General features: G+C 39.2%; 1 protein-coding gene across 2 annotated transcripts; it reads left to right on the top strand.

Moving 5' to 3' along the window:
• Positions 1-232: 232 nt before the first annotated feature.
• LOC148024585 (UDP-glycosyltransferase 85A5-like) lies at positions 233-10,722 on the top strand. 2 transcript variants are annotated; one of them, XM_087694208.1, is made up of 2 exons: positions 233-1,019; positions 1,971-3,090. In XM_087694208.1, the coding sequence occupies exons 1-2, from the start codon at positions 518-520 to the stop codon at positions 2,960-2,962; spliced, it is 1,494 nt and encodes a 497-aa protein (XP_087550334.1). In that variant the 5' UTR covers positions 233-517; the 3' UTR covers positions 2,963-3,090. The 2 variants fall into 2 exon arrangements, with proteins under 2 accessions (XP_087550334.1, XP_087550335.1); XM_087694209.1 differs by lacking the exon at positions 1,971-3,090 and adding an exon at positions 10,425-10,722 and having other exon boundaries at positions 234-1,019.
• The last annotated feature ends 2,262 nt before the right edge of the window (positions 10,723-12,984 follow it).

Below are 12,984 nucleotides of genomic sequence, written 5' to 3'. Positions count from 1 at the left end.
ATTGTTAGTGTTGTGATCAATTCTTCGCTAGAAAATACGACTCGACATCGACATGATTCTTCATTGTATTTTATTTTATTCATGATGAACGTCACAGGCTCCGTTTTTCAACGCGCCCCATCGACTTCCTTGACGACAAGTTACAACGGATCTTACCCTTACGATTCTGGAAGCGGGATGATCAGTCAAGTCTGTCATGGCCTCCTAATTAAAGGCTCTCTCGTATACTTATGATCAAGCAACCCAGAACACAGCAATCGCTCTCTCTCTCTCTCTCTCTCTCTCTCTCAGAACAAGGGAATGCGAGCAAGCCAGAACGAATCAAGCTGTCTCTCTCTCTCTCTCTCTGAGAGAACAAGGGAATGTATGCAAGCTAGAAGCAATCAATCTCTCTCTCTCTCTCTCTCTCTGAACAAGGGACTGTAAGCAAGCCAGAACTGCTTCTCTCTCTCTCTCTCTCTCTCTCTCTCTCTCTCTCTCTCCGTCTCTCTGACTGATTATAAGTATCGTAAATAAGATGGCGCCAGCTCCCCCTCCAGTCCACGCCGTCATGTTCCCCTTCCCGGCCCAGGGCCACGTGAATCCCATGATGGAGCTGGCCAAGCGCCTGCTGGAGCGCGGCGTCCATGTCACCTTCGTCAACACCCACTACAACCACCTCCACATCCTCCGCAACGGCGCCTCCCACCGCCACCTGCTGACCTGGCGCCACCTCCGCTTCGAGACTCTCCCGGACGGCCTGCCAGCTGACCATCCCCGCCTCAATGGCAACGTGCTGGAGTTCGGCGAGGCCGTCGAGACGCGCATGCGGCGGCCCCTGCAGGAACTGCTGACGCGGCTCATGCAGGAGCGCCACGTCACCTGCATTATTGCCGACTGCCTCGCTGCGTGGGTCCAGGACGTGGCGGAAGACGTGGGCCTGCCACGCGCCGCCCTGTGGACCACACCGGTCCACGCCAACCTCGCTTACTGCTCGATGCCCCAGCTCATCTCCGACGGTATCATACCCTTCCCTCTAGGTGCGTTTATATGCTCATCTCTTCGTTTTTACCATGACTGCACGCTACACATTCGAGACACTACATCCTCAAGAAGGAACCTTTGGGTTTTAGACAAGTTCCCACTATAATCCCCACATTGTGACCTTCAACAACCTATTCTCCAAGATAGGGAACCCCATACCTACGTAGGTGCAAGTGGCAGCAAGGTGTTCTCAGCTCACACCCCTACCTCCAACCACACCTAACTAGGTATCCTGTCCCTTGCAAAAAGCTTGTGATGTTGAACACTCTAGGGAAAAACAAGGGAAAATAACCCTTTTTTCTACAAGGGAAAATGTCAAAAACCACTTACAAGCTAATACCTTAGTTCAATAGAAATAGTCAAACACTTGTGGGTATTCTCGAAAAGCTCAGTTTTAATGTAAAGTAAATTACAAATTTTCTACAATGTCATTTGGAATTCAAAGTAGAAGGTGTGAAGCTTTCTAATGGATAACTTTTTACATATAATAATGGCTAATATATGGAGTTTCATTTACAATACCCTCCTTTTTTATTGGAGCGTCTTCCTCTTGAACCACATTGATTTAGTAGGAAGAGTCTTTCAATTTTAACATTTACATTTCCTGAACCAATGCTTGTACTCTCTACCTTTAAATGCTACATCAATTCATAGAATAACAGAAGCCTCCATCCTATAGTCATGTTGTGTACTGCACTATGTTAGCAATATATGTTTTTAGAATTGTTCAAGCAATTGAGTATTGGATCCTAATAGCCACTTAGTGATCCAAGATTAAGTTAATAAGCAAAGATTGATTTACTATCAAAAGTTTTTCTCTTCGTATTTTGCAACTCAATTATATCTAAACTAAAAACAACTTGATCTTATAACTAATACTTCTTTTGTATGAATGAATAATGATGATTATGTAATTGAACTATCCTTACATTCATCCTAACATACAGGTGATCATGAGCGAGGATCCAAAATTGTGACATGCATTCCAGGTTTAAAGTTTTCAAAGTTACTTGCTAATGACCTTCCCTCATTCTTGCAATCATATAATGGAACATCTACCTTTGACTTGTTTGATTGGATTGAGGCACAATTTAAGGAAAGACCAAGAAGACAAGCAGAATGGAACTTAGGGAACAATATATATGAGTTGGAGAAGGAGGGTATAGATTTGTTTCGTGAGAGATTTGTGAATTCGTTCATTACTATTGGTCCTTTGCTTCCTCCTTCATTCTTCATGGATAATCCCACTACTCCTTTCTCTTTTGGGACTAGCCTATGGGAAGAAGACCAACAATGTGTTGAATGGCTCAACATGCAAAAGCCAAGGTCGGTCTTATATATCTCCTTTGGTAGCATTGTTCACATGTCATTACAACAAGTTGAGGAGATAGCCATGGGTATTGAGTCTAGTCAACAACCCTTTCTTTGGGTGCTTAGATCTAATGTTGATCATGCCACTCTTTCAATGCTACAAACCTTTAAAGGAAGGACTCAAGGAAGAGGACTTATCGTGTCATGGTCACCTCAACTCTTGGTTATTTCTCATCCTAGTGTTGGTGGTTTTCTAACTCATTGTGGGTGGAATTCTATAATGGAAAGTTTGAGTGCAGGTGTGCCCATCCTTGCTTGGCCAGGTGGATTTGCAGAACAAAACATGAATGCTAGATATGTAGTCGATGTGTGGAGAGTTGGTATTGAATTCAAAATAAAAGACAAACCTATCGTGCCAAGGGATGAAGTGGACATATTGATTAGGTCCATTATGATTGGGGAGGAAGGGAAAGAACTTAGAGAAAGAGCTCAAGCTATAAAAAAGCTAGCAAGGGTAGCAATTTCCAAGGGCCAATCTTCAGAACAAGGTCTTAATGCATTTGTAGAAGCTATGACCATCAGAGCAAGAGTGGCATCTTCATCATGGCAATGTTCAAAAAAGCCATAGACATTCTCTTAGGATCTTATGAGATCTATATCAATTCATAAAAAACATTATTGTCATAGCAATTTGTACATTTGCCATGACTAGATTTCTTGTAAACAAGTTTTACATGTTTTAAAATTTGTAGCATTCTTTTCCTTGTTAAATTTTGATTTTTATGTCCCACGTGCTATTAAAACACTATAAGCATCTAGTTGCTATACATGGATGTCCCCTCCTTCATGTGAAGGTCCATTAATTGCTTCAGCCAATACATCTATGACGTAGGACTCTACTACGCATAAGGCTCTTAAATGCATTGAGTGATGCCTTGTCTATTGGGGACAACTTTGTTGTGAATGCAGAGGAAAACATAAATGGGGTATATTTTTTCATTATTCCATGTATTTGTACCAAGGAGAAGATAACTCAAGTAGTTCTAATAACTAGGATAGTGTCCTACTAGCATGGTTGTTGGTGGGGCCGCTAATGTTGGTGGTTGTAGTAGCTGGGAGTACCTAAAAAGGGGAGACATGCTCTACCTAGGGGGACATCCATGTATAGCAACTAGATGCTTATAGTGTTTTAATAGCACGTGGGACTCTACTATTGGTCCTTTGCTTCCTCCTTCATTCGTCATGGATAATCCCACTACTCCTTTCTCTTTTGGGACTAGCCTATGGGAAGAAGACCAACAATGTGTTGAATGGCTCAACATGAAAAAGCCAAGGTCGGTCTTATATATCTGCTTTGGTAGCGTTGTTCACATGTCATCACGACAAGTTGAGGAGATAGCCATGGGTATTGAGTCTAGTCAACAACCCTTTCTTTGGGTGCTTAGATCTGATCTGGAGGATCATGCCACTCTTTCAATGCTACAAACCTTTAAAGGAAGGATTCAAGGAAGAGGACTTATCGTGTCATGGTCACCTCAACTCTTGGTTATTTCTCATCCTAGTGTTGGTGGTTTTCTAAGTCATTGTGGGTGGAATTCTCTAATAGAAAGTTTGAGTGCAGGTGTGCCCATCCTTGCTTGGCGAAGTGGATTTGTAGAGCAAAACATGAATGCTAGATATGTAGTCGATGTGTGGAGGGTTGGTATTGAATTCAAAACAAAAGACAAACCTATTGTGCCAAGGGATGAAGTGGACATATTAATAAGGTCTATTATGATTGGGGAGGAAGGGAAAGAACTTACACAAAGAGATCAAGCTATAAAAAAATTAGCAAGAGTAGCAACTTCCAAGGGCCAATCTTCAGAACAAGGTCTTGATGCATTTGTAAAAGCTCTGACCATCAAGGCAAGAGTGGCATCTTCATCATGGCAAAGTCCAAAAAAGCCATAGTCATTCTATGAAGATCCTATGAGGCCTATACTAATTATTTAAAAACATTGGTTGCATAGCAAGATGTATATTTGCCATGACTAACTTTCTTTTGCAAACAAGTTTTAAATGGTAAAAAAACATAGCATTGTTTCCCTCGTTAAATTTTCACGTTTATCTCCCATGTGCTATAAAAAAACTATAAGAATCTAGTATCCCTCCCCCTCTATCCCTTTCCCTCTCTACCTCTCTCCCACTCTCCCTCTCCCTCTCCCTCTCTCTCTCTCTCCCTCTTTCTCTCTCTATTTCTCTCTCCTTATCTCCATTACTCTCTCCCTCTATCCATTTCTATCTCCATCCCACACACACACACACACACACACACACTCTCTCTCTCTCTCTCTCTCTCTCTCTCTCTCTTTCTTTCTTCATGCTCATTCCACAAAGAAAAACTACCTTACTCTATGTTTGGTGCTTTTTTTTCGCAATATGCCATTGCTATTTCTATCAATAATATTGTTAGTATATCCATAGGTATTAGCATCACTATATAGATGCACATAGTAATACTAACACCAATCTATATTAGGAAGCACATAATTCAAGTTCAAATATTAGATTGTTTCTAGTGATGTTCTCCTTCGACTTAATCCAAAAAACCCTTTCAATGTTCAAAGTAGTTTTTTCCTTCGTCGTACTATAGTTTATCATTTTTAGAAATCACTTTTTCATATTTATTCATTTGCATTACTAGTATATCATTTTCTATTGCTTGGTCCTTATTATGATTCAAAACATTTTTGTAGTGTATAAAAGCATTTAATCTTGCATAAATAGTGATTTCTCTCATTCAAGCAACACTTTCCTGTGCTTAAACAATTTCTCTTTTTTGGAAAGCACAATTTTTTCTTTTGAGAATAGTTTTTTCATATCTTGTCATATCAAACGCATCTAGAAGAGCACTTGTTTTATCAATAAACAATTTGTGGTGTGTAATGCGAAGATGTTATATAGGAAAAAAAGTACTTAGTATGCATAAATCACATTTTTTTCCTTATGGAAGCATGTTTCTATTCTAAATATAGCACTTTTCTATTTCAAAAAGCACTTCTATATTTAAAAAATATTTGTCTATTGCAAAAACCACTTATCCAGATTAGAAAGCAGTTGTGTATATCAAAAATTATTTTTCCATTTCCAAAAATACTTTGCTATTTTGAAAGCACTTTTGTAATTTAGAAATCACTTTTGTGTTTGGAAAGCACTTTTTTAATACTAAAAAATATGTTTGTGTTTCAAAAGCACTTTTGTATTTTGGTAATCTTGTTTCTATTTTGGAAAACACTCTTTTGTATTGATGACATTAATTTTCTATTTTGGAAAGCACTTTGCTATTTTCAAAAGTATTTTTGATAGCATCTTTCTATTATTGCATGCAATTGTCTATGCCAAAAAAGAAATTTTCTTTTTTCTCACATTCTTTTTTAGTTTTGAAAGCATTGCTTACATCCAAAAGTATTTTTCTATATTTGAAAAAAGTCTTTAACATATTATGGCACTTTTCTAGTTCCAAAAGCACTTTTCTATATTTGAGAGTAGTTGTCTCAAAACTTGTTCCTTCCATTGCTCGCCTACTTTTTAGTCCATTTGTAGTAAATCCAATCATATTGATAGCTTTCTTCTCAAGAAATCTAGCGATAACCACTACTTATTTCCTAGAAATTTTATTTTTTCGCATTATGGCATGCAAGCAAAGATTTTCTAGAGATTTAAGGGAACCTATTTGTATGTTTGGATATCTTTGAGATGTTTCGAGGGCTTGAAGCCATACTTTGTAAGACAATAGAAAGACATGTATACATGTTGTTTCATTGATCATGTCTAAATGATGTTTTTGAAGGATGCTTTTAATTTCATGTACCAAAGGATGCATGTGTGTGCTCTCTATGCACCAAGAGTATAGAGCATTCTACTTATACAATAGGGGTAATTTATTTGTAGTGGGGTCACATCTCTCTAGAGTCTTTACTTTGCCCTAAAATCGAAGGGTTTGCATTTCATGATAGAAAATGCATTTTTGGGATTTGTTCTCAATGTGGCACTAAAATTGGCTTGTGCCCAATGGAGATTAGCAATGCCTTGCCCTTGCTATCAATTAAGGTGTTTCAAGACATATAAAGTGGACCTAACGAGGGTGGTAAGAAGAAGAAGAGGAAATATCTCTTAATGCAATAAATGGGGTGTCTAGGATTCATGTCCCTTTTGAAAGAAAAGACAAGAGGCTTCGTTATGTATAACCTCATCTATAGGTAGCAAAGTCAAAAATTTGAAGATTGCCTAGTAAGCTTTCTTGATGCAGTATTAGCCTTAGTGATTGATGTTGCAGAAAACAAAATGAAATGCAACCTATGCAATGGTAGTGTGACTAGGTCACAATATTGGTACATACAAGTTATATTCGTTATAATGAAGATGTGAAAAAGATTTATCACTTCTATATCTCTCATGAAAAAACACATGATACATTGTTTTTCTAGCATTGTTTCCTTTGCATGACAAGTGGTTGAAGGTTCAAGGGAACAAGTTGAAACATCATTGGATGTGGTCCAATGGTCGTGTAGCATAATTCAAGGCAAAGTGTTCATTCTATTTTATTGCAAGATACTTTGCTATGACTAGTCTAGAGATGTTGAGTTATCCATTCTTAGTACACAGAAAGGGAGAGCATGACAGTGCAAGTGCTATTACAAAGCAAGGGTTGACACATGAATAGGTGAAACAAAGTGGCTTTGTGCTAAAACATGCTTCAAATTATATTAATTTCTTGACGGCAAGGTTTTTGAACAATGATATGGACTGTGTTTTCTAGGAGGTCAAGGTAGGTGATGTGGATAGAGAAAATCAGTGGGATTACAAGCTCATATCAGGCACAAATCCAAGTTCCATTCCATGTATTCATTAAATGCATATTCATCTACCAATAGAAATTCTATAAGATATTGAGCACTATCCTATCATGCTTTTGTGACCAATGTATGGATGGGCATTATAGAGGATGCAAAAACAAGCTAATTGTGCAAAATTGGGAGTATCACACCATTGAACCCCTTTTTGATGATGGATAGGAAGACAATAGCTCTTGTGATGAGGAGGATACTGGTCTTCTAGCATATTCAAGGCTCTTAAATGCATTGAATGATGCCTTGTCTATTGGGGACAACTTTGTTGTGAATGCAGAGGAAAACATGAATGGGATATATTTTTTCATTATTCCATGTATTTGTACCAAGGAGAAGATAAATCAAGTAGTTCTAATAACTAGGGTAGTATCCTACTAGCATGGTTGTTGGTGGGGCCGCTAATGTTGGTGGTTGTAGTAGCTGGGAGTACCTAAAAAGGGGAGACATGCTCTACCTAGGGGGAGTGTCTACCTCACTGTGTAGTGCATCGTGCTTGTGTTGGTGGAATAGGGAGCTGTGTAGGCCTGGGTGCTTTCCCACACTTGAGGACCTCGTGCATGCAATGGTTGTAGCTGAGTGAGACATGTCCAACTGTAGGTGAGTATTACCTCCCCCCTAGGTATGTCCTGCTAGAGGCACCCTAAGCATGTGTAGTGGGGGATAAAAAAGGGCTAGGGGTAGACACGGAGCCAACCAACCAAGGCCATTGGACGTGCCTCACTTGAGAACCCCTAGGTGTAGTGACTGTGGTCTATGTGCAGCTCGTTGTTTCTTCATGTGATTTCTCTTTTCATTTCCATTCTCTTTGTTTTCTTTTTGTTTTATACTTTCTTGCCTTTTGTTTGTTTGTTTGTTTCTTAAATTTTTTCTTTTTTTTTCCTTATTTTTTTAAAAGTTACATAGTCATGACAGAAGTTAGTCTTCATCATTGGAGTGAGGCAAAGAAGAGGGCTTAATAGATTTGTTAAGGAATTGGCAGCTTTGGAGATACCCCTTGAGGTCTAGGTGGACTTGAAGGGCAGTGGTGGAGAGGAATGGATGATTGCAACAGGTGAAGTGGCTATCATTCATATCCTTGAGAAGAGCTAAGAAAAATGAAGGTAGTAGAGTAGCTCACATCATTAGTCAAGCCATCGCACAACTATCTATAGCATTAGGATCAAAATGGAGGGCGCAAAATGGAGGGCTAGGAGGTCACACTCCTATAGAGTGGGGTCTTGCCTAAGGAGTATCCTAAGCAATCTAAGTTAATTATAGGTGGTAATAAAGGTGAGGTTAGGGCATGAAGAGAATTAGTTAATGAAGTGGACCACTGTATCATACAAACTTTCTAATGTGAAAAGAAGGGCATCTTTATATGTAGTACAATGCGGATTATAGATTATTAGGAAGTCATAGCGGCCATGGACACTAGATTCAAAATCCACTTCCACCCTTCGAGGTTATGGCATGAAGGTTGGGTCATTCCGCTTGAAGGGTTGAGTGTTGCAAAAGGCCATCCAAGTGTCCATGTTGACGTCGCACATCCTCCTTCTCCATGTAGGTTGCTTTTGTAACTAGGTACATACCTTGGTACCTCAAAAACTTTGTTTTGCTAAAATTTCGCATCTTCAATTCCCCATAGTGTGGGGTTCTACTCTCTCTCCTTCAATCACTTCTCCTTGAGACTACCTTCAATATTAATCACCTCATCCACCACCTTAATGGGCAAAACTCTACGTAGGGTGGTGGGGAATTGAAAGTTAAAATCGAAGGGGTTCTTGGCCATTTCTTACCTCTCCCAAATCACAATGTCGTCATGGAAGCTTGTTGGGGATTTGTCCTGGTGGGATAGGTGCCGGTGGTGCCATTACTCCTCTGGCATTCCATCTTCATCTTGTTTCCTGCACCATTTTTTCCTCCTTTCTCTTAGCGCCACCTTACTTTCTGTGGAGGTATCTGCTTGTCACTGCTCATCACATTGAGGGGAAGGAGGCGGTGGGATAAGCTCTTCCTCATGCAGTCCCATTTCAAAGTTTATGTCTGCCTCGTCCTTGTGCCTTGGCTCTTGCTGAGCCCCTTTGGTGAATCCAAGTGTGTCCACTTCTGGTGGGGTTAAGCTTGCCGATAGAAGATAGTGACGCTGCTCTTCTAGGCTAAGGCAAATTCCCATAGGTTGTGGCATCCGTAGGCCTGCTCTCAGGGCCCTATGTGCCATTCCTAGCTTCTTTTCCAATAAGGTATTCACGAAGGCATGTTGTTGCATTTGGAAGCCCACCTAGGTGAGGCCTCTGCTTTTCCTTCAGTGAGTACTTTGTCTTTCTCCCCTTGAGCTAGATGGCATGTGAGGGTTTTCACCCTCCCTTCATTGTGAGTTGCCCACTCTTCTGCCCTCTTTGTTATCTCCCCAGAGCTCTCTCCATGCCTCTATGTTAAGGCTATTATTTTCGAGTCCTGTTATTTCCACTTGTGAGAGTGATCACCTCCTTCTTCTTTTCCAAGTTTTTGATTTCTCTCTCCAGCCTCTCTTGCCCATCTATCTCTAGGAACACCCTGACTATCAATTCTTCAACCTCTCAATGATGCTCCTCCAGTTCCTTCTCTCTTTTTTCTTCTTTTGCAACAAGCTCCTCCATGCCTAGTTGGACTCTCTTCAGCTAAGCTTCTAGGTCCTCATGCTTCATTATTAAGAGTTTGTATTAGTGTTGTAGCGCAACCAGCTTCTGGTTCTTGTCTTCGAGCTGTTATCTCTAGGTTTTCTCCTTTTCTTTATTGGTACTGAGCTTTGCCTTTAGCTCGCTAACTTCTTTTTGGTACATGGCCACCTGCAAAGTTTTTCCCAACTAGAAGGCAACCACCGACTGTAGTGAAAGTGATGGTGAGAGAAAGAGAGAGAGATAGATAATGAGACAATGAGATGGAGAATGAACCACATACTTGTAATGCACACTTGCTTACACACTTACACTTTGGAATAGGTGAGAGGACACATATATATATACAATAAAGTGTGGATATGGTAGGTTATCTTAGTGAAGTATCCTCCACATATTCTAGATCCATCTTATCTAGTTCTCCTAAATATCTAGATATTGTCTTTATAGTACATGTTCATATGAGTACATTCTAATATTGTAACATTCCCCCTCTCTAGAAAAGGTTAACAATATGTTCTAACATTCTTCCTCCCTTCTCAAAAGTTAATATGATTTTCTTTTGCAGTACAAAGACTTTCTACCAATCATTTTGGCTACAAGAGAAGTAAGATTACAATGATCACTATAGCATGAGACCTTGTCCTTGTTGTTGCAAAAGATATGCATCAATCTTTGCTTGCAATGATTTAAGGGATGTAAGTTGATGATGAAGTTCTTTGGGCTTTGGTTGATGGATACCTTGATGAAGAAGTTATAGTCATAGTTTGCTTCATGATAGACTTGATAAGAGATGATCTCATCATATAAATAGATTATATATTTCAATTGGAACTTGATAGTTGTGGAGTAAAATAGTGGTGTCAGAGAGCATGTTTATAGATGGAAATATGATCCCAATGGCACTAGATACCATAGTAAGATAGAGATTGATAAGGTTCTTGTGACTTGATCTTTTGGAATGAATAGCTAGTGAATGATGAGGAGTTTTAAGCATATTGTCTTTGAGAGTACTCCAAGAGTTGAGTATCACATCTTCAATAATAGCATACTTAGTGTCAGTGTTCTCTTTTATCCATAGAAATTAGTTTCTTGTGCAAATATGCAAAAGTATTTCTTTGAACTTTATCCATTCTTTTCCCCTCCTTTGGAAGGCCAAAATAATTGGCCAATTTGAGAAAGATACAATAAGTAGATGATGATTTGGGTAAGGTAAGAGATAGTCTATTTCATGATGATACTAAGAGAAAATTGGAAGAGAGAGTACTTGTGATTGTTGATGAGGTTTTTGCCATGTAACGTAGAATAATGATTGAGATTTGGGTATACAATTAGAGCAAGATGATTGCAAGAGGAACGAAGGATGGGATAGGATAGAAATAAATGATGATTTGATAGATTGGGATTGATGGGATGTAAAGAAATATAGTGTGGATGGAATGTGATGGTAGAATAACATTATATGTAGGGATTTAGGATTGCACATTGAGAAATAGTGATGTGAAAATGAGAAACTCAAGGAGATAGGATTTTGATGTGAATGTGGAAACATTGTGAGAATTCCAAATGTGTAGCAGGAAGCCAAGAGTATGTGTGATTGCATTTGGCCAAAAGATTGTGGCACATAGTTGAAGTGGAGTGTATGTGTGACCATAAGAATATGAGGATATTGAGCCCATAGAGAGAGTGTGAGATAAGGACCAAGATGTGATCTTGAGATTGAAGCAAAGTTAGATAAAGACTAGATGTTGAGTGACAAATGTAAGGAACATAGAGATGTAAGAGAAGTGGAAGCAATGCACTTAATGAGGCAGTGACCTTGAAGGTTGGTAGAAATATCCAATAAGAGTTTATGAGGAATAGTAGGTGTATCCACATTGTTAAATGAAAGAGTGACAAGGTTTTGCCATATTCTTGCCACTAAAGGGCAATGCCTTATTGGGCCTCATGATGTAAGGTATGAAGGGCATCCCCTTCTTTAATTGTTGTTCCAATTGAGGTAGAGTCCTCTATTTCAGGATGTAAGAGGAGATCATGATAGGGATGACAAACATTGTAGTATTGAGAGTGACCGAGAGACCTAGAACATGTTGGGATGGATGAGTTGAGAGCATAAGAGCAAAAAATGGAAGAGTCATGAGAGAGATGTGGGTATGAGGGGCCTTCATCTAGTAGAGGATTGGGATTTTCCATCAAAGTATTTTCTATGTATTCCACTAGTTGATAAGAGAGAGTGAACAATGGACTTAATGAGGATACAAGTGTTAAAATATTGAGGATGCATGCTAAAGAGGATCATTGATGAGAAAATAGACAATCATAATGAGACATAAACATTGACAAAGAATAACAACTGATATTATCCAAGCATAATGCAAGTACAACTGATGAGTATGACTGATGGAATGAATGTGAAGATTAGCGCCTTTTATAGGCTTATAGTAGGTGGTATTGGTAGGTGGAGAAAGGTGGAAAGTGACCATGGTATTCACCAACTATGGTTTTAATAAACCATGCATACATGACCTAGTCTAAGGCTTTATTTGCAATGTGTTTCTTTGCCTTGTTTGTTCCTTACACAGAGGCTATGGTGGATGTGATTGCACATTTCTCAACACCCTTCCTCAATCAAAACCAAGAAAGACATTGAGTATATGGAGGCTGTCATGAGTAGAACCTTGCTAAGTGTAGACATGGAAAGAACCAACCATACAAAGTTAGAGGCTATCACAAGGCCTCACTAAGTGTGTAGAGGCCGTAGTGTGCAAAGGTTACATGAGGAGTATATGAGCTTATGGTGGGAACATTAGGCAAGTCCACATTTTAAACTTAAAAAAGTCTATCAGCAAATGAGCTACAAAAGAGGGACCAGTGAGTCCTATCCTTTTGTTCTTGGGGTTCTTATTCTTCTTCTTCTTCATTGTTGTCTTTATCTTCTTTGACTGTAGCAAGATATACTCTTTGAGAAATTTCCTTGGCATAGCAAAATTTCTCAATATGCCAAGTTTTCTTACAAGTCATAGACTATGCTCTTCTTTCCTTTCACATAGAGGAGTTGTTGGTCTCCTCTTTGGATGCTTGTTTCTCCCTTGCTCTTGATCTTGTTTTCCTCTTCCAAGAGAGAGGCT

Source organism: Lygodium microphyllum, chromosome 15 (genome assembly GCF_053477565.2).
Source record: "Lygodium microphyllum isolate KBCC chromosome 15, Lygodium_microphyllum_v1.1.10, whole genome shotgun sequence".
Taxonomy (NCBI): domain Eukaryota; kingdom Viridiplantae; phylum Streptophyta; class Polypodiopsida; order Schizaeales; family Lygodiaceae; genus Lygodium; species Lygodium microphyllum.
The sequence above is the reverse complement of the archived record's forward strand: the minus strand, read 5'-3'. Positions and strand labels throughout refer to the sequence as shown.